Source organism: Ammodytes marinus (genome assembly GCF_949987685.1).
Source record: "Ammodytes marinus genome assembly, chromosome: 5".
In the NCBI taxonomy this organism is placed as follows: Eukaryota; Metazoa; Chordata; class Actinopteri; order Uranoscopiformes; family Ammodytidae; genus Ammodytes; species Ammodytes marinus.
Genome location: NC_137234.1, coordinates 13,448,833 through 13,470,811, shown reverse-complemented (window position 1 = coordinate 13,470,811; position 21,979 = coordinate 13,448,833). Strand labels below are relative to the sequence as shown.

Genomic DNA, 21,979 nt, shown 5'->3' with positions numbered 1-21,979 from the left:
ACTGGCCCACCAATGGCATTGTGTCTGCTACTCAACCATGCTACATAATGGATGGGATGGGAGAATGTGAGTGCTGCATTAGACAGGGTGGGCTGCAGGGCAGGGCGGACACTGAGGACACTCCAGAGGCATCCCCGCTCATGCCAGACATGCTGTTAAGGCTCCAAGGCTTTTCATAACCTTCAGTTGAAAAACAGAGAACGTTCTAAGTACACTTCAGCACTGTATCCATGACAAAATGTTTCGGTGTTCCTCATTGGTCATACTAAACCTGTTGCTTTCTTGTTTTTGTCTCCAAAGAAACAGGTCAATACAGACTTGAGACAGATGATGTATCTCCATGCATTGAGTGCATCCAGAGTACAACAGCATGCACAGGGTGGTACTGGAATGGTTTGGAGTATAACACTATAAAATACTGGAAAAGGTAGGCACCTCAGGCAGGGAATGTATTGTCAGCTACAAGTAGAAATTTGTACTGTACGCGACGGAGACACCCTTGACTCAATTAAGAGGAATGTTTTGTAGATTATCACTTAATAAATAAAGATGTATAGCCGGAAATCAGGTGTAAAACCTTTAAATCCAAAATGAGCTGTTTTCAATATATAATTATAATTGTAACTATTAATAATAATATTGACATTAGCCTTCCCCCATCTGTGTTGTGCTCCGTCACCATACTGGTAGCACCCATCAGCAAAACACTTCATGCATTGTTATGGTCCAGAGCAATGTACTCATAACTCCAATGATCCTGCATTGTATATTTATCATTAAAACTCTTATACATACATTGTACTGTACACACGTAGCACATAAATGCTTTCTTAGGCATGTAAGACAACACATTCATATAAATCTCGAAAATAGCTTTCTTCCTTGTAAATAAATAGGGGTATTACATTATGCAATGGTATCAAAAAATATATTATGTAGATGTGGACAGTTATAATTGACATTCATGGAGATTGTGCTTGGCCTTAACAGATATAACTGTGACTCATGAATATATACAATTCCCAAAGGAATGATTGAGGATAAGCAGCTGCTGTGAAAGTGTGTGAAGGTTGTAATAAGAGGTGCGTGTGTGTGTTTGTCCTTCTTTTTAGTTTTTGTTGCGTTTTTATTGTGTGCGTGTGAGAAACTGAGGTGTGACACTCAGACTCAGGAAAGGAAGAGGGAAAATAGGGCTTGGCCTGTCTACGGTCTACAGGGTGTCAGTGTCTTACAGGGGCCTGTGATTGGCTGTTACTGTACGTACCCCTCCTCACTCTGCCCCCTGTGTGGTTGGGGCGTTCTGCTGTGGTGACCAGAAAGCAGGGCCGCTCCCTCTCGCTGGGGCTGAAGATTTCTTCCGGCGATACGGCCTGGTCTATATGAGGGCAATCTTCGTTGGCCAGAGCTGCATCAGCTGCCTCGCCGTTCAGCTTGGAATCTGAAAAGCTTGGAGCTTGAAAAAAAAAGAAAATTCTTTTCAGAATTCAAGTCAGTTTTTTCACCTTCTACCTGAATGCACGTAGAGATAACTCGTACAATAATACTGCCCGTGCTGCATAGCTGCAGTCCAATATTTTCAGAGAACTGTTCAATTTGTTTTGAGCACAAACTGTATCAAAGGTCAATATAACATTGCAACCACCGGTGGAAAAGCAAATCAAGGGACACCGTCGTCAAATGACATTTTCTTAACATTACAAATACACAGTGATTACAGACTCTCAATTACTCTTAACAGAGACAAGGACTGAGTCACTGCATTAAGAAATGAAAAATCAATAGCAAAATTACTCAGTCTCCATCAATCTTTATTCTCTTGTTCTGAGTAAAATATGCTTTTCATCACATACTTCATTGATTGTTTTCAGTGGGAAAGTAATTTGCGTAATACTGTTCTTGAATCATGAGCTGATTAAAGTGTGGGAACAGACAAACATTGAAATAGCTGAATAGAACTGCATCTGCTTCAGGAGGATGGAGAAGTAATGAGACAACAATAGATAAGAGGATTCATCATCTTGTTTCTTACCTTGATACAACTTTATCTCGAAAACTTCATCGTCATGAGCGATGGGGCTCTGATGTTGGGAGCTGATGCTGGACTTACAGTAGTTTGGAGAACCTGGTTGGGGTGCCCGAGGGATATGCCTATTTTTTTTCTTTGGTAGTTTCTGTTTGGCCATGGCCAGCGAGTAATACATTCCAAAGTTGTTGACAATCACAGGGACGGGCATGGCGATGGTCAGCACACCAGCCAGGGCACACAGGGCTCCGACCAGCATACCGGAGGTCGTCTGAGGGTACATGTCTCCATAGCCGAGGGTCGTCATGGTCACAACAGCCCACCAGAATCCAATCGGGATGTTCTTGAAGTGCGTGTGATCGCTGGCTCTGGGGTCGTTGGGGTTAGCTCCAATACGTTCGGCATAGTAGATCATAGTAGCAAAGATGAGGACACCCAGGGCAAGGAAGATGATGAGGAGCAGGAACTCATTGGTGCTGGCCCTCAACGTGTGGCCCAGCACCCTCAATCCCACAAAATGACGGGTCAGCTTGAAGATACGCAGGATCCGCACAAAGCGGACCACTCTCAGGAAACCTAGCACGTCCTTGGCTGCCTTGGAAGAGAGCCCGCTGAGGCCGACCTCCAGGTAGAAGGGCAGGATGGCCACAAAGTCGATGATGTTTAGGGCGTTGCGTATGAAGTCACATTTATTCGGGCAGAAAGTTATTCGCATTAGAAATTCAAAAGTGAACCACACCACGCACGTGCCTTCAATGTAGGTGAGGTAGAGCGCCGTCTCAGTCTCCTGGTAGGTGTGCTCCACTGTGACGTTGTCCACCACCTCCAGCTCAGTGCGGTTGATGATTGGGTTGAAGGCCTCGTGGGTCTCCAGACAGAATGTGGTGATGGAAACCAGAATAAAGAACAGCGAGGCCAGAGCCACCCACTGAGCAGGGAAGAGGGTACAGAGAAAGGTAAATGAGGGGAGAGAGGAGAGCGATAAGATGGGGAGGGGTAAGAAGGACAGAGAGGAGAAAGAGAGCGGTAATTCATGCGATGTAATCAAGATCAACGTCCTGGCAGCAATTCTTAGCACGACACAATGCAATTCAATCCACTATCTGAGACATATTGGCTTTTGGTTTGACAGTGACAGTGGCATTGACACACTCTCTCAATCCCCCCCTTTCTATCTCTTAGCTCTCTGCATGTCTTGATTCAGAGGTGTCACTGTAAAAGGGATAATCATTGTAGCCTTTCCATTCTTGCCTCTCCCCCCTCTGCTGTATCTCAAGGTCATGGCATGTTCAAGAGATTTCTACATGCAGAATAACAAAGAGCCAGCAGCAGTGATTGGGACATTAGTGCCCCCCACCCCCCCCATCCCCTGTGTTTAAATTTAGCTGGGGCTTTTCCCTTCGGCATCACCGCTCCCTTAAGTCTCTCCTTCACAAGGTCAAACTGTCCAGATGATCAGCTCTAAGGAATCGTGGTGACCTGAGAGGATTGCCAAGCTGAGGACAGACTTTTATGAGAAACATACATTTCGCTTAATGGCGAGAGCGTACTTTAGCCTTCATTACGTATTGATTAGACGATCACATTTCATCACATTTGGGCTTGGATAATTCTATATCAGGGTACTACATGGTGTAATAGATACAGCATGATCTCCTGGGTATTTTGCGACCCGGTCCCCATGTTATCCTCCTCCAACCACACTGTACTGGTTTACAGTACGCATTGCCGCTCATGCCCTTTATTGTAGTTTAAATAGGAATGAACAGATATTTCCTTTAATATGAATCTGAAGTTAATAAATCAGAGTTGGTGGACAAAGAGGCAGACAGGAAGAGAGGATATCTGCTCAATCATCCTAAGAATCACAAAAGTTGGAAAAACAGCAGTCTGTGCTTGCTTAAAGAGAATAAGTGAGGCTCTGCAGTAACAGCATAGTTAAGCAGTTGGGAGGAGTTGTGAATGGCATCAGGGGAGTGATTAGTAAAAGCGGGGCATGTCTGGGCACATGGAAGTCTGACATACTGTATATTCCACTCAGCAAGGGGAAACACAACGTCGTAATCAAGTCCATTCACAGTGTGTCACTGGCATGCAGCCCGAGATGGAAAACAGGCCCTCAGCACATCATCTCATCACTGGCAATTCATCGCATTGTGATGAGGAAATCACTACTGCTTACGAATGTCTGCTTTCCATCCATGTTAGTAGGATGGTCTGGAGGGAAACTGTGTGTTGGGCAGAGACAACAGCATAAGCTGACTTCTGTTCAGTCAGCAGGGATGTGCTCTGTGTTCTTTGTGAGACAGCCTCAGCAACTAACACAGCTGTTTTGAAGAAGATGGAGAATCATTGCAAATAACTTTTTGTTGTAGCATGTGCATGGTTTTTTGGGGTTTTAAATTATCTTTTAAATCCAGCTTTTTAACAGTTGAGTGAGGATAATAGGAGCACTTGAGATTTTGGTGCCATGCTACCCAGTACAAAAATACTGAAATATGCACCTTGGAGGGGTGTGGGGAGGATGTCCTCCTCACAGCAGACCCAGTTCAAATCTGACCTGTGGTCTTTCTCTGCATGTCATTCCCCTCTATACCCCATTTCATCTCTGTCTTAATACACTATCAATAAAAGCATTGAAAATGCAAAAGATGCGCCATTGTCCTAGAAATAATGTTCAGTCTTGGGTTGTGCAGTATAAGAGAGACTGAGAGTCCATTTCTAGGGCATTAGTACTGTGTATTTGGAGTTATTGTATTGGATTGCATAATATTGTTGTTCGGTCCACCCCCTCTACAGTATGTACCACACAAAACAACAAGTACACTACACTGCACTATAATAGAATCCACCACAATCAAACAGATTGGAAACAACAGCAGGTGTAATCCCTGATGGTCGGGGAGAGTCTTGTCTTCCTAATTATACATGGCCCATATTCCTGAATAATTGTAAATTACCTAACACAAGAGGTACACACTGGTCATTACCTTCAAGGAAAGAAGCTAGTAACTAATGATGACATCATCCACCACCACTGTCTCAAGTCTTTTCACAATATCAAGTGATGAGGTGAAGATGTAATTAGTTATGTTTTCTAAACTTCTTCGGGTGCGCTAGCCACTACACCACAAGCGTCCCCCTACTCCCCGTGTTTTCACTAGCTAATGGTTTCGCCTGGATTTTCAGGAAGAAGACAGACCCCCTTCATTGACAAGTGGCCGAGTGTTTAGTACACAACTCAAAAATATACTGTATATAACACTGGTTATGTGATTTTGTGAAATTCTGATGCAAAATCATTACATATTTCCCCTACCAAGTTAAAATAAAGTTTGGCGGTGCAATCCTGCTCCTATGTAGACATAAAAGGCTCATTCTAGGATAATAGAATAAACAACTTTTATATTCATGCGATCACACACTGATTTAAACATACTGATGAATATTATATTCCAATTCTACCAAATCTAAAGCCAAACAACAATTTCCTCTACACACTGCACCTTTAATACGCTACGCTAAGAAACAAATAGTCAGATAGCTCATTGATGAAATCCTTAGTTGTAGCCCTAATGGACCTTAGCCCTTAGCCCTTATTCTGTCAAGTCTGTCTACATCACCATTTCTAGTAACATGCTTCAAAGCCTCATTCTGATAAGCTGCTTCCATGTTGACCACTGATGCCTCCTGACACACTGGCTCGCTCAGACCAGTGAACATCCCACCATCCAAACTGTCAAAGCAACGCTGCATCTTATTGGACCACCTCTTACGGCGAATAATTGGTCTTTGCGACAGTTAAGAAGAGTGTGGTGTGGGGGCGCCCTTAGCTCAGTTGGTAGGGCGTCCCCCCCATGGGCCTCGGCCAGCAGCGGACCCGGGTTCAATTCCAGCCCGCGGTTGTTCTCTGCATGTCACTCCCCTCTCTGCCCCATTTCAACTCTGTCTCTACACTATCAATAAAGCATAGAATGCCAAATGCCAAAAAAATATCTTAAAAAAAAAGAAAAAAAAAGAAGAGTGTGGTGTGTAGGAGGGTGGCAGAAGAAGACTGTTTGCTCCTTATTGGCTAATTCTCACTGTTGCTGGCAAACCATAGGCCTACAGTGACATGGGGTGACAAGGGTTTTTTTACACACTGTAAATGGAGGCATTAATTAACTCTGAAGCTCAGTTCTAATTAATCTTCTTCCCAGTCTTGATGGAGCGTTGCCAGTCCTCTCTATCGCTCCGCTTTGTCCTGCTCACATCATTAAGAGGTTTATTTTTTACATATATTTTTGAATTGCTCGAGAAAAATCCACTTGCTTGTAGACAGTGAAATGTTAAATAAATGCGTTTGGTTGTGTTGGTTGAACCGCCTTCAGAGTGAGTGTCGATACAGTTAACACTTGTTGGACGGTGCCTGATAACTAATTGCAAAGATCAGTCTGCTACAGCTGTTGAACCAGCATTCAGCACAGCGGCCTCTGTGTAGGAGGCAGTGGTTCAAAACACACAGAAATAAGTAGGTGTAAAGTCCTTTTACAGAGAGGCCTTGTGCCCAGATGGAAAAGTGCCCAAAATGAACACTAAAACTGTCACCCCTAACAGCAATCTATTTCTCATCTGGTGGACTGCCACTGAAATTCTGCTGGTGCCAAAGATCTGGTTTCCTAATGTGTAGCTGACCTATTTTAACCAAAGCGCCAGCCGGTCCAAGGATCCCTGTGTCCTGGAACTATCAACCCAAAGACCTGTGAGAGTCACAATGAGTTGATCTTCTCCTGTGAGATAGAGGAATGTGAGATTGGTGATTTGCATGTAAATTATTTTGACAGATGAGCTCTTTGGTTGATTATTCCTCCCTCCATCACTGTTTAGTCACACCCCCTGCTGTGGAGACCCCCATGAGGGCAATTTCAAGGTCATCAAACGCCTCTAGAAATCTCCCAGACCCATCAATCTTTGTTTTACCATCAAGGGGAGAAAAGGCAGACACATTCACGTCTAAATTCCTGTTTATACTTTGACTGATTCAAACCAGCAAGGTGTTTAAGCTCAGCTTTTCCCTATATGATAACTCCTAATGATGTTTCAGATCAATGGGAAGAACTAAGCCCTGACAAACATCATATAAATCCACTCACCCTTGCATATTTTGAGGAATAAGGATCCTCAAACAGAGCCCACACATATTTCTGCCACCGGCTCCACAGGCTTCCACTCCTGGCATCAGGAGTGTCTCCGTGCGCCAGCCTCCTTGTCATTTCATCCACATCGACATCATCAGCGTGATCCAGATCTGGCTCCTGATCATCGCCCGACAGGTCTAACAGGCCCCCCCCGCCGAAACTATCAAGGGCCTCCTCTGCCTCCCGGTGCTGGCGATATGTCATCCAGCAGCATGGCTCCACGTCTGTCTCGTCGATGCCCCAGAAGGCCAGTTCCTCCTCGTAGAGGGGCCCGCAGACATCAGCCGGGCAGTGCAGTTTACCTGTCCTGTAGTAATTAAGGATGTGTGCAAAGACGCCAGGGTGGCGGTCGAAGAAGAACTCCTCGATCTTGGCATCATAGTCAAAGTGGTTGGGTGCATCAGGCTCGGCCAACCAGGACAGGCGAGTGCCAGGTAGAGTGCGCAGGGTGCTGCGGTATGTCTGATGTCTGATCCCTCCCACGTTTATCACAATGCGATCCTTGTCGTCGCTCAGGCCCATTGCGTCCCTTAGGCATTTCTCCAATAAGTTCCCTTCATCGCAAAGGTAAGTCTATAGGCGCACCGTGCAACCATGCACGGCAGTGATTGAACTGAAAGAAACAAGACGAGGGGAGGGCAGCGCACAAAGCAACCTGTCGTTTTTCCACCAACTATGAAAGAAATCGCGCACCGGGCTACATTCCCTCTAAAAACTGTATTTTATATAAGTAACTGCCATGCCACTGGAGGACCGTGCACGCGTAAAGCTGCCACAAACACACTGGGTATAGAATAAAATCCAAAATTATTGCAGCCAATGGCATCAACTTAAGAATGGACGTCACATCGTCTGGTAAATCGAAGATGTCGAGATGCAACGACAAACGCCGTAGCCTACCCCTCCTCCGGGAGAATGAACCCAGCTCATGAGACTAGACCACTCAAGTCTTGAGCAGGTTTATGACTTTCAGTGCAATGTGACTGCGGTGGTGCTGAGAGGACAGCGCCTGTCCGGCTGCTCCTGATGGAGGCTCGGCGCTGCTTCAAGTCTCTCGGCTCTGTTGCTGCCTACAGACTCGCCCCCTTCACACCGACGCTCAGCCCGCACCTCCTCTGCGTTTAGCGACAGGTCTTTGTCTCAGCGGTGTTATGGGACTTTTCCTCTCATTCATGCGCTGGTGAGAAAAACAAAACATCTACAGTCAATTTGAAGGGAGGTAGATGACGTGTTTTAATGCTGCGTGGTTAAACAAACAAAAGGAAGAAAAAAAAACATCATAGACGAGAGGGCGACCAACCTCCTCAAAAAAACGCCCAAACTGCCTGTTATTCACACCGTGCCCAGTTCTTCTCTCAGATCAGATGAAGCATGTCCAGTAAAAGAGGTTGCATTAGTTAAAACCCCGGTGTCAAGTTATCCAATTAAGGCTGTTGAATTTGTCATCGCTGCCCAATTTGTCTCCCCCTCTCATTGACCGCCGTCGCTCGGAGAGTTATGGTCGCTCTTCACGCACAGCTGGGCTGGAGAAGGTGTGACCCTGGAACCACGAACGCGCAGATCCGCCCATAACATCAGAAAGAGTCTGATCGTATATCTACTCGCAGCTTTATGATTTACGGATGTATGATTTCAGACTGGAGTCGCCCTGTTGGCAGTCTTCATAGTGTGTGTCACTGACAGGGGAGTTATTTTGAAGAAAGTTAAGATAAAACATTTTATTTTTTTGCGCAACACTTGATATGTACTTTTTTTTATGGAAAAATTAAGAATGAACAAGCATGCATATCATGTATCTTAGAAGATGTACATTCAATCAAATTCAAGAAAATATAATAGGCCTATCCAACAACCGGGGTGAGATTGGTTTTATATTCGACAAGGAACACAAATAAATAGGCTATAACTAAATCAAATGGGGGGCTTTATGTTAAAAGTAAGTGGAATACTTTTTTTTTAAATCAACTTTAAAAAATTTTTTTTTATTGAACTTGATATTTACCCAAACGTTAAATATATTGATATGTCCGATAATGAGCCTCCACCTGTGTTAAATATGCCAGCAGAGGACGCCATTGCTCACTGTAAGCATGTCAACAAATACGTAGATTGTAGTTTAGAAAACGAGTTTTTAGTTTTTTAGTTGAAGATTCGGATCCACAAGGAAGGATTTCTTAACATTGCCATTTCTGTTTTCAAATTGTACATACTTTTCTTATGAACCGTTAAAAAAAAGAAAAAAAAACATTGTCCAAAATGCAGTCCCATGACTTCCTTTATTTGTAGATTTTTCTCTGAGGAAAAAACAGAAATGGAGTTTGCCCAACATTTAATCTGACTATAACCCATTTTTTTAATAAACGTACAGAGGAACAAAGCATCAGGCTACCGCCTCGCTCTGCTGGTGGATGGGGAGCTTGTTGTTTCCTCAGTCCTCTCCTCCTCCTGCCCGTTTCAGTTAGTGGGCAGTTCCTCGGTCTCGGTTTTCACTCTTGATTATAAAGGAGGAGTTTGCAGCACAGAGGCGCGTACACTCCGACTGGCCTGAATTGACTGAGTTTAATACTGTGCAATCCAGGACAGTGGACTGGCCTCACAAACTTGCTTGATTTGGACAAACGGACGAGCTGATTGAACCTGGCAACATGGCTGTGGCGGGCTGCACGAAATGCATTAAATACATGTTATTTTTCTTTAACTTTATTTTCTGGGTGAGTTGAACATAATTTGTTTATTTATTTTTAACTTTTTAAGTTTCTTTGGTATGTGTGCCTTTTTATGTGTTTCGGCAAAATCATTCTTCTTCCTTAAAACTTTCTCTCTTCATTACACATCTGTGTAGCTCAGGGCTTTAAACTCATAAATGATACATCTCTCTTTGGGAGACGCACAGAGTTTCCCACGCTGCTGTATTAATTATAGAAGAGGTGTCAAGGGTAAGGACACAGCACACAAAACCGTGGCCGGGCAGGAGTTGAAATGTTCTTACCCTTCACCAATAGTTACTTCTGCATGACAGAGCACCAGTGGAAGGTGGTTGAAGAAGAAGGAGCTCTTCAGACTGGCTGTGCTTCAGTCCCCTCAGTCTTCTAGCTGGGATATCCATGTCTCATTTACTCAAACACTTCAGACAGGAGGGTCTGATTTCTGAAGTGGTTTGGGCTCGAAAATCTAACCAAAATGTTCCTCAGAGTTCGTATTATTTCTGGTTCTCCCAAGATTAAACACAAATAAAGATTGAACAGGGCTCGTAGAGTTACTTGGAGAGCTATTCCCCTTCTGTCTTTTCCTTTCTTCCTACCTAGTCACCGGCATTTTTCTGCCTTTGCACCTTTAAAGAGCTCAGGAACCACATCATGCAATGGTGCAGTTATGGTTTTCATTTATTGCACGTCCACCTCTCGAACTGAACCCTCCTCGACACAGTCTTGTTTTCTGAAGAAGAAATCTTGGTAATAAGGGATGTGCTACAATTGTTCTACAGCTGTCTAACTTTTACACTACATTACATCCTATCAGACTTCCTGCAGATGTGCCGTCCCCTTTGTGGCCTGGCACAGTCGGAATTGGTGACTTGTTTGTGAATTTCAGTTTGGTTTGCCTGTGCTGAGAAGCCGTCTTTTTTTAGACAAGTGCAAAATCCTCATATCCTGGACACGCCACACTTGATGGAGTGTTTCCTCTGTTGGTTTTGCTGTTCTGCCTGTCATTGTGAAAACTCTGAGCCCTCTCTTCCTCGTTCCTCTATTTTTCATGTTGAGGATTCAGTTTCCTGTTTCTTGGAGAACAATGGAGCGCAGTCACAGCACCAAATGTGCAGATATCTTCATATAAATATTGGCATAAAGAAGAAAGGGCGTCAGCAAGCAAAGAATTAGTTGCACTGGGTCTGATCCTTCAGTAGTTATACTCCATCAGTTTTGATGATATAACTATTTTATCAAGATGTTTCTGCTCCATCAGATAGAGATTGGAGGAGAGATCAAGGGAGATAAAGTTGAACAACAAAGTTCTTGAGGTAGCTTTAAACAATGTTGAGGACGTGGTCTGTGCCAAGGGTCACCCAGGTGTCAGGACGTCCTTTCGTCATTTCTCTTAAAGGACAGCGGACAGTTCACTGCATCATGGAAGAGCAGGACGCACAGAGAGTTTTGATCTTAAAAGAGTCTGGCTTTGTGCCATGCCAGATGTCACCACACTCTCTCTTGCCTTTTTTATGTATTTGAAAATGAATACCTACAGGTTTATTTTAATATTCATGCTAACAACACTTGAATGTCAAGACATTTTAAGAAAACACTCTGATCCTTCACATGGTTTTGCCAAAGTAATTCAAATAACATGAAAGAAAATAATTAAAACTTTTTTTCTCTTTTGGACAGCTGGCGGGGGGTGTCATTTTAGGAGTGGCCCTGTGGCTCCGCCATGACAGTCAAACCAGCAACCTCCTCATACTTCAGTTTGAAGGCCACCAGGCACCAGGCACCTTCTACATCAGTGAGTATCACAGTCGAGCTTCACCAGCACTCCAACATTGAGACAACATAACAAGGGATTTTTCTCCCCACATAAAGCTCAAGTATTTGCCTTTTTATAGTTGGTCATTACACGTTTTAATCGGGTAGCTTCTTCAAAGTCCAGTGACATCATCATAGTAATTTTATTTTAATGTTTAGATTTCCCTGGATTCATTGTATTCAGGTTGTGGAAGCAGTTGTGGCCTCATTTTGGGCAAACAGTGGATGGATGAAATACCATGAGCATCTTACAATTTGACACAATCAACTCCAACAATAACAACAAACTAAGGACAAAATCATCTTATAAATGTCAATTTCCTCTCAGAGTCCTCCTGAAACGCCAGTTCCTTTTCCTTCTGTACCCTTCAGTGTTTCTATTCCGTGTTCTCTACATGACAGGAAGGTCATTGTTAGAGTGATGAAAGTGAGCTAATTCACAGAAATACCTGTCTTTTTCCCTCAGTTGGGGCCTTGTGGCTAACGTCCTGAAATAGTAGGAGCAGTGTGACCTCTAAGAAAAGACCACAGGAAACAGGACCTGCGTAAATCCGCAGCATGAATTAAGAGGGGTCACTCTCAAACCTATGGCAGCACACTGTATTGAGATGGAGATACATTGTGCATGACTTTAAGAGTGCATATGCTTCATACAGATGATGAAAACGTATGGGGGCTGGGAGAAAACTACCTGTCCGTTAATAAAGCCACTGTGTGCATTCTGTCGCTTACAGGAATTTTCAGGAGCTTTGTATGAATGTTGTGTCTGTTTATCTACAGTACATTTGAGGGACATTGTACCCCAGGTTGTGCTCACAGCATGAACTGAAGTCTTAAATTATAATCATGTCTCCTTCGCTGGCCTCAGCAATCCACGGATTGGCCCCATAGACTGTATATAGATTGGCCCTCAAACCTATAATACATGATATGAGCCCAGTGTTTGAAAGGTCCATCGTCTCTGGTTTGTTGTGGTGGTGAACTCTAGTGAGCCCACTAATTTACATGTGGGCTCCTGCTGCTCTACCATACTTACCCCACAGTAAGTATACGGAGCGAGGGCGAACCCATGCTTTTTATAGAGGGAAGGCACACTCGTGATTTTAAAGGCAGGACGGCAAGAGAGGCCCACCCAAGTAAGATCAAGGGAATGTTTCTTTTCTTTTTTTGGTCTTGCTCCCTTGAACATACGCCCTTGCATAATTCAAATAACCTTACACATCTGCACATTACCCCCCAAATTAGAGTTTGGAGTGGATGTTTTTAGCTTGCTGGCACAGCAAAGGGGTATTTATGTAAGGCTGGATATACACACTGTCCTACCTCTTAACCAGTGCCTGAAAACATTACTGCTGGTAGTAATCTGGTGTGGTTGGTGCTTCAGATTCTCATACTGTAGACGATGCAGTGAGTGTGACGGTGTATATACAGTATAATGCAGAGCCTGGGCCTGAAACACTTTTTTGCATTATATCATAACATTATATCATAACTGAAAGAGAATAAAACAAACTTGAACGTCTCATTGTGGGTAGGCAGCCTGTGAATGGTGGGAGAAGAATAGTGATATAAAGATTTCAGGTGAATATAATTGTACACAAAGGGAGGCAATAGTCTAAAGCCACACAGGCGCTGAACCTGCTCTGTTGATACTAAAACCGTGTCCCCTAAACAGGAAAATTCGAACATTTTGCACATGAAGATAGCAATAAACAAAGATTTTTTGGGGTTTGAAAGTCTAATTCTAGTCTAATGTAGCTCTGACTCTGTCTTGGTCTGTTTGAGTAAATGATAGAGTGCTGTGTTCTGCTCTTTTACTGAAGGTTCAGCTGATGTAGTGCTCATCAGAAACTTCAACTGCCTTCAACTGTCTCTAGTATCTGTAAACAGAAGCTTCATCTGACTTCATCACTGCACTTCAACAGGACATTAAACTGCTTCTACTTTCGGCACGTTAACTGATTTACACTCTTTAACTGGAATTTTTAAGGAATATTTTGACATTTAGGGAAATTTGCTAATTTTGTTTTCTTCACAAGAGTTAATTGAGAAAATCAATTCCACTCTCATGTCTATGTGGTAAATATGAAGCAACAGCCAGGAGATGTTTTGCTTAGCTTTTATTATTTATCTTATGTTAGCCTAGCATATACACTGCAAACAAGGGGGGAAACAGCTAGCATGGCACTGTTCAAATGGTCAAGGGAACACAATCAGCCTCCCAGCTCCTCTGTGAGCAGGGCCGCCTTTATGCACGGGCTTACCTGGGCTGAAGCCCCAGGGCCTACGAAGATTAGGGGCCTCTCAGAAAAAAAAAAAAAAAAATATATATTATTATTATTATTTTTTTTCTGTCTCAATATAGGCCCCTGATCTAAGAAGGCCCCGAATATTGTCATTTAAAACAATAAATTATTGACTGGCTCATGATAGGCCCCTAATCTTCGTAGGGGGGCGGGCGTACGGAGAACAGGGGCCTATCATGAACCAGTAAAGAAAAAGGGAAAAAAAATCACATTATTTTTTGGCCTATGAAGATCAAGGGGCCTATCATTCACCAGTAAATTTTTGTTATTTTTGTTTAAATAACATTGTTCGGGGCAACGCAGATTAAGGGCCTATATTGAGTTGAGCCATTAAAAGCAAAACGAAGAATTCAAAGAGAGACGTAGCTTTGGGATAAGGGATTATTTAAAAAAAAATGGAATGCTGACTGACTGGGTTTTTTAAACCTTTGTATTTTTGTTTCTGCTTTTTGGTATTTCTGTGTCTCCAAATTATTCCAGAAAATAGCTCACATAGGACACAGTTGATTTAGCCTTAGTTTTCTTCTCAAAGTGCACCAGATTGATGCATTTTACTTTAAAAAGGTTCAAATTTTTCTTCCGGGGGGGCATGCCCCCGGACCCCCCTAAAAGGTCCTGGGACCCCACCGCTGTCTCCTCAATAACTTGTGTGTTTGGTTATTAAAAGTCATTAGACCAGGAGGGGGTTATTTACATGTTACCTTAAGTGATTTTGTATTTCATCAATAGAGATATTGTGGTGTAGACAAACATGGCTTTAACACATCTGTATTGTAAGACCGCCGCCCGGGGGGGCCTACGAAACCTCTCAGCCCCAGGGCCTAGTGGCAGGTAAAGGCAGCCCTGTCTGTGAGCTCTATAGTTATAGTAGGTCTTGTCACAATTTTTGACAGCTAACTGTCTGCTGGCTGAGAGCTTCATATTTAATTGACAGAAATTACAGCAAAATCAGCATGGAAGCAGATGGTTAGCTTAGCTCAGCATAAAGTACTCAAAATTCGGAAACAGCTAGCTTTTAACTTTGTAACGAAGTCTGCCTTCAATCACCTCAAAAGCTCATACATTTTTTAGCACGTGGGCTTTTATATTCACTGCAGGAGGCCTGTTTTTGGGATATAGTGCAGGTCTGCTATTGACAAGATGAAAAAAATAGTTTATATGGGACCTTCTTAATAGATTATCCTCATTTCTTCTTTTATCCATTGAAATACAAAATTATTGGGTCCATGTCGGTTTATTTGTGCCATGCCTTCACTGTCTTTTTTTTTTCATTATGTGAAAAGAAAAGAAAAGTCCAAGTGAGGCTTTTGTCTGGTCTTCACCTTCCCCCCTTTCCCCCGTCTGGTGATTACACTGGGAGACGAGAAATAAATGAACTTCCCCGGCGGTGTAAAATTGCCTGTCTCCCTTAAAGTCTCAATGGCCTTCAATCCTCAAAGGGTGTTGTCATAGTAATGGAAGGCAGTGGAAATAATGCCTGCTTTGCCGCATTGCAAACATCAAGTCCTGAAAGAGAAAGAGAGAGGTGGGGGGAGGAGGTGTTGAGCTGAGGGCAGAGAGAGAAAGAGAGAGTGTAGATGTAATAGTGAAAGGTTGTGCATGACGTGAGGTACAGTGTGAGGTGTTTGTGGTCTGCAGCCAGTCACTGCAACAGAGTGAGAGTCTCTCACTAGGCCCGCTCTGTCAAGCTGCATTACAAGCTGCGTGTGTTTTGTGTGTAAAAATAGGAAACCCAGAAACAGACAATCTTGCTAAAAGCAGCAGTGTAAGACCCATATTCACATCCTTTTACTGTAGTAGCAAGTACAAATGCTGTCAGGAATGTTGGTCCAGTAGTTCCCAACCAAAGGGTCGACCCTGCTCCAAACTGGTACAAGATTAAGCTGAGGGGTCGTAAGATCATTGAAAGAAAGTGCTGCGACACAAACTTGTATTCTAAGTTTTAAGAGTTCTCTCCACGTTTTTTGCATGAAATATTGAATTCCTTAATCTGTTTGAGTGTGGGAAATGACTTGAATGAAATCATTGTTAGAAAAGGGTGAGATCTCCATTTGGTGTAAACAAACGTGACAAGAAGAAGCCTCAACTAGCTGTTCTCAAAGCCAAAGAAGTTAGGAACCACTGGTCAAATATTTGACAATTTGTTTTGGAATTGTATTTTATAAGCTTATGAATGAATGAATAGTTTATTTCAGTCAAAAATGTGACGCACATTTACACCAATCCATTTCACACAATCGAACTGGAAATGGAATCCGCTGAAGCAAAAGGCTTACTTTTTCCTATCCTTTATAACTTAACACAGACTATTTGGAGTACCAAGGTGTTTTCTTTTTCTATTTAAAATTGATTGAAGTATGAAATAAATAATGTTATGCCATGAGTTTAATGCAAATCAACAGAGTACTACTCACAGCAAATAAAGTAGTTCAAATTGACTTCACATTGAAAAATTACAACATAAAATTGCTGCTTACACATTATCACACAACAGTAAACCTATAATACAATGGTATACACATTACAAAAACCATTCTTTATGTTTCGATTCAACATTTATTCAGATTTTTACTTGTGTAAAGTCTAAATGGTTTAATACACTAATTGTACTTGAATTTATTTTTTGCTACTTTTACTTACGTAATGGATATGAATTCTTCTTCCACTACTGCTAAAAGAAACCCCAATCCAAACTGTGTGTTATAGGACAATTTTCCCTCAGCTTCAACAATCTAAGTGCCAAATGCATTTAGAGGAGCCTTCAGAAGAAGCAGCATGTTACGGTACCTTTAAAGAATTATTTACGAATGCCTTCATGTCATCGACTGCTTCTCTGTGCTCTAAATTAAGTTCAATCATTCAATAGTTTTTTTTTCACCTTCACTCTGCATCCAGAGCACTTTCCTAAGGAAACGTATAAGCCATAAGCCAGACCTCTGCTGGCTGTAACTGGAGCTTTATTGCTGTTCATTGACTTTTTTTGCGGCAGGACTACATGCACCGGAGCTCTTGCACACTTCGGTTTGCTATGATAGTCATGGAGATTGTTTTTCTCATCACCATGGATGATGGCTCAAAATAGATTTTAACATGTTGCCCAAGCTTTCTGTATAAGTGCTTTTGGACCACTCTGTCTATCTGTTAATCACGCAAAGATCATTCCCTATAACAAGTTTTAGTGTGTGTGTGTGTGTATGTGTGTGTGTGTGTGTGTGTGTGTGTGTGTGTGTGTGTGTGTGTGTGTGTGTGTGTGTGTGTGTGTGTGTGTGTGTGTGTGTGTGTGCGTGCGTGCGTGCGTGCATGCGTGTGTGTGTGTGTGAATGTGTGTGTGTATGTGTGTATTCACATGGTTCCCACTGTTTCCTGGGGAAGGATAATGTTCGGGGCAGGGGGGGGGGGGGGTTAAGGATGTCTTAAGGGCATTTCCTGGCCTGCCAGCTGAACAGAGTAAGCTCTACTTCTCTCTCTGAGGGTGCGGGGCCTGTATATCTCCAGGATGTCAATAATGTTGTGTCATCGTTCAGGAAAGCGAAGCGTAACATCCAGGAAACATGAAGCCATTACCAAACAATGCAAGGATCGATGAGTGGGCAGCGCTTTGGCAGCAGGCTCACACTGTGCAGACACTGCTGCCCCCTACAGGCGCTGAGGGCCCCACACTGAACTACTTTCCCTTTAAACTCTTCTGTGTGGGATTGTCAGTTTCCTGCTGTCTTTGTGTTCACAGGTGTGTACATACTGATAGCTGTCGGGGCCGTCATGATGCTTGTGGGCTTCCTCGGTTGTTATGGGGCCATTCAGGAATCTCAGTGCCTGCTGGGGACAGTGAGTATCTCTTTATTTTGATTTTGAGGAAGTATTTTTCTGTTCAAATTAATGAATTAATTTAAGTTAATATGAGACTTTGATGTTCAAATAATTTCCTACGTTATGATTTATCTTTATTTGTAGTTCTTCTTCTTCTTGGTGATCCTCTTTGCATGTGAAGTGGCTGCAGCAATGTGGGGTTTCATGAACAGGGACACAGTGAGTAATACAGTGTTCTAGTTTTTGATGTTTTGAATTGATTTTCCAACCTCTGCTCCTGATAACCTGCTCTGGTTTGTTGCTGTGTCTCCATAACTACTCGCCTCGTCTCCGGACAGATCTCCAAAGAGCTGATCAACTTCTACGACTCCGCGTACATCAAGGCGGTGGACGTCTCAGGGTCTCCCAGTAAAGACTCAGCCATCAAGGTGCTGGATGTTTTCCACACAACGGTACGTCATGATGGAAAATCTTAATATGTCGGGCTATGCTGTGGTACTATAGGGATTATTTTGATCATGTATTTTGTTGAGGTAGTGAGTGACCGCTTGTTTCTGCTGTCTGTCTGTCTCCCCCTTCAGCTCGACTGCTGTGGTAAAGGAGACGACACCGCTCTCTTCAAACAAGTCGTCGGCACTTTGTGTCCCAAAAAGACTCCAGAAGATTTTCAGAAATCTCAGGTAAACACACATTTCTACAAAAAAATCCCAATGAACACGATTCCAGATATTAAAATCTTTTCATTCTTAAAGTGGCTGCAGCATAGACAGGATCTGTATTATTATATAAGAACAAATATCAATTTCAGGATTTTGCAACTTAAATTGCTCGTCAGTCTATACAAAGTTGAATTAACCGGTATTGTCTGATTGTGTTAGACTGATTAGTGTTAAGAAATGATAATTGATCATTTTAATGATTTTTTTTGTTGAGGAAATTGTGTTGGTATTGGATTAGTGGATCATATGATACAATATGTTTTTAACATCTCTGGATGTTTTAGGTTATTGTGGATAATAAAAACAGGACTGTTTTTTGGCAATGTTGGATTTTTATATTATTTTAAGAACAATTCTAATGATGACTTTATATGTTAAATGTAAAATTATCTTAATTTGCCAAAAGCAATTTATATAATAGATGGGTTATTAACTCACACTGATTAATGGCTATATTGACTGTTGTGTTGGACACAACAAGCTGAAAACAGTCACAAATGTATAATTAGTCGTCCAATTTTTGTTTTGTTTTTTACAATCAATGACTTATGAGTTTAAAATGAGCTGGACAAACAGCAATTACTTAGGGTAAAAGAACCAAAATGTAATATACGTGTGTATATACTGTATATATAATGAAACTGTATATATAATGAAACCAACACTGGGTCAAATCTACATATTGTCTAATTGGTGCTAATTGGTGATTTATTGACCCACCTTTTTTTCTTTTAATTTTTTTTAACAGAAAACTAACCGTTTCCTTTTATACTAATAGATAACATGTTACATCATTATTTATTCAGATGTGTGTGGTCAGAAGTAGCGAAATTCAGCTCTCCATCACCTGTGATTCATTTCCGTGCATAGGTAAAAAAAAAAAAAAAAGTCTGGTTCATCACAGTGACATGGTCCACTTCTCTCCCCTTCCTCTGTCTTCTGCCAGAGCTGTCATGATAAGCTGATCGAGCTGTTCTCCGAGAAGCTCTACCTGATTGGCCTTGCTGCCTTGGTGGTTGCCGTCATCATGGTGAGTGTTGGAATTGAAAATTGTGTTTTAGATGGATGATGATATGGTGTGTAACGGCCCTCATCGTTTCCCCTGGAGCGCCTGCTTTTATCAGCTGTGATAAGGATGCAGGTGCTTGAGCGGAGACTTATTGAATTAAGCCGTTCTGTCCTTTTTCCCATTTAGCTCTTTGAGATGATCTTCACCATGGTGCTCTGCTGTGGGATCCGCAACAGCCCCGGGGTGTACTAGGAGTCCAGCCAACAAGCACCAAGCAGTCCATGATGGAGTTATCTTTATTGTGTGTTTTCTATCTAGCTCGTTTCCCTTTTGATTTTAAAGTAACATTATGGATTTTTTTTTAAACTTTAGATTAGAAAATACTTGTTCATATTATTGTTCATCAAAAGACTATAATTTAGCATCTATTTATCACATCATATGAACATTTTATACATGTAGTGTTGTTAAATATTTCTCTGAAGTCATTGAACTTAATGCTGTTTTTATGGATGTATAAATTGTATATAAACTTGTCATATGTTAATAACACTTTGGGTGTTAGTGATGCGTCTCGCTGCAGTGTTAACAGTGTTATAATATAATATAAGCAGCAGGGCTTCAGTAATCTCTACTTAGATCTAAATCTCTCCTGGTCTTCCTCTAGTGAATATCAGGATGAGTTAGTCTGTGTGTTTTAGTTGAATGCGTCTTTCAGCCTTATGAACTTAATCTTCATGCTTTCCTCTAGGAACTTGTGAAACATGACAAAAGCTGTTCTGTCTTTTTACTCTGACTGTTTTAATTACTCTAATAAATTATGTACTTCTATATTTTTTTTGGTGGAGCACACACTACATCAGTGTTTTCCAACCATTTTGCTTGTGACTCCTTGAAATCCACGTCTATAAATCGTGCCCAGTTCAATCAGAAAGGGATTTTCTCATCTCAGATTATTTTATTTAAAGAGTACGGAAGAAGTTAAACAACAATATTTCTGAATAAAACAGAGAAACAACAAATTGAGAAGTCAGAAAATAAATATAATTAATCTGATACATTTTGTTTTGAGTTTGATACATTTAAATTATTTTTTTAAGTTTTTTTTCATTACAATATATTCTTCAATCATCTCGTGACCCGTTTTATTCTGTTTCTTACAAGTTATTTCAAACCTACACACAGGCCAACTGTGTGTAGGTTTGAAATTGCTGTGTGTCACCATATGGGGGCAGTGTGATATCAGCGCCTCCTTTTGCTCAATCAGCTACAGTCTTTCCCACAGCACCCTGGTGTTGAAAACATTCAAAACTGAACTGACTTGTATTTCTGGCACTATGGCAACAGACACACCCAGTACACACACAGTGTTTGTTCCGCCGACAGGACACACCACTTGCGAAATAATGCCACCTGTGACTGAATCAGAGTGGCCCTGAGATCAGACAGACAGGTGCACACTACTTTGGTATAATCCAAGTACAACTCAGTGGTTAGGTAGGTTTGTGGTCGAGATAAGTAAAGTAAATGCGACACAATGAATTAAAGGAGATCTCCTGTTGTGATTTCCCTTTCTTCTTTTTCTTCTTTGTTATAATTGATATCAGAAACACCTCTTTGTTAAACACAGCAGTACAAACAACAGCCTCCTAAAACACCAGAGACTTGTACCAACACCAAAATATTGTAACAAGCTTTTTTCTTTACATTGACCTTACAGTAAACAAAGACATCCAGACAATATTGCTTTAATGCTTAAACTTGTGGCAACAGTTGTGGGGAGCCCCTCTCCTGTTTCAACATGACTGCCCCAATGAACAAAGCGAGGTCCACATTGAAGTGACAAACGGGGACATAACTGGCTGCCACAGAGCCCTGACCTCAGTCACTATATCACTCAACATCAGAGCCCTGGCCTCAGTGATGATCTCAGGGCTGAATGGGAACAAATTCCTGCAGCCAGGTTCAGAAATCTTGTGGAAATACCTTAACAGAGAGAGGAGTGAAAGCTGTTACATAATGAGATGTTCAGCAATCCCATATGGGTGTAATCAACAGTCAATCAATCACACATGCTCTTTAAGTATTAAATCTTGGAGTCGTACTGGATTACACGTCAAAGTTTGGAAAACAAATAAATCAAGTTGTCAGATCAGGAGTCAGTCAGCTGTGAAGTCAAATCAGGATGTGGGGAAAGCTCTCCAGACCATATTGCCAGAGGTACATTTACAGATACATGGGGTCATGATACTAGTATTTTGCGTTTCTGCAGGTGTCAGGGGCAGCAAAACCCCCACAGAACTGAATATTCCCAGTAACATGGTTCACTATTGATTCGTTTCACTGTGGTATCATTATCTTCCTCTTGCTTTTTTTTCTCCTTCCCTACACCCCTCTGTCACTGCCATAAATCTCTAGGAT

General features: G+C 42.0%; 2 protein-coding genes across 2 annotated transcripts; one reads left to right on the top strand and one right to left on the bottom strand.

The window, feature by feature from the left end:
- Positions 1-40: 40 nt before the first annotated feature.
- Positions 41-7,722, bottom strand: kcnc1b (potassium voltage-gated channel, Shaw-related subfamily, member 1b; the record flags this gene model as incomplete). The annotated part of the gene is made up of 4 exons (XM_080028280.1): positions 41-180; positions 1,265-1,438; positions 2,030-2,951; positions 7,156-7,722. 4 exons carry the CDS (start codon positions 7,720-7,722, stop codon positions 41-43), a joined length of 1,803 nt encoding a protein of 600 aa, XP_079884406.1.
- Positions 7,723-9,753: 2,031 nt separating this feature from the next.
- Positions 9,754-20,521, top strand: LOC307250165 (CD81 antigen-like). The gene is made up of 8 exons (XM_080027144.1): positions 9,754-9,911; positions 11,583-11,697; positions 17,751-17,848; positions 17,975-18,049; positions 18,169-18,282; positions 18,412-18,510; positions 19,496-19,579; positions 19,745-20,521. The coding sequence occupies exons 1-8, from the start codon at positions 9,846-9,848 to the stop codon at positions 19,808-19,810; spliced, it is 717 nt and encodes a 238-aa protein (XP_079883270.1). The 5' UTR covers positions 9,754-9,845; the 3' UTR covers positions 19,811-20,521.
- The last annotated feature ends 1,458 nt before the right edge of the window (positions 20,522-21,979 follow it).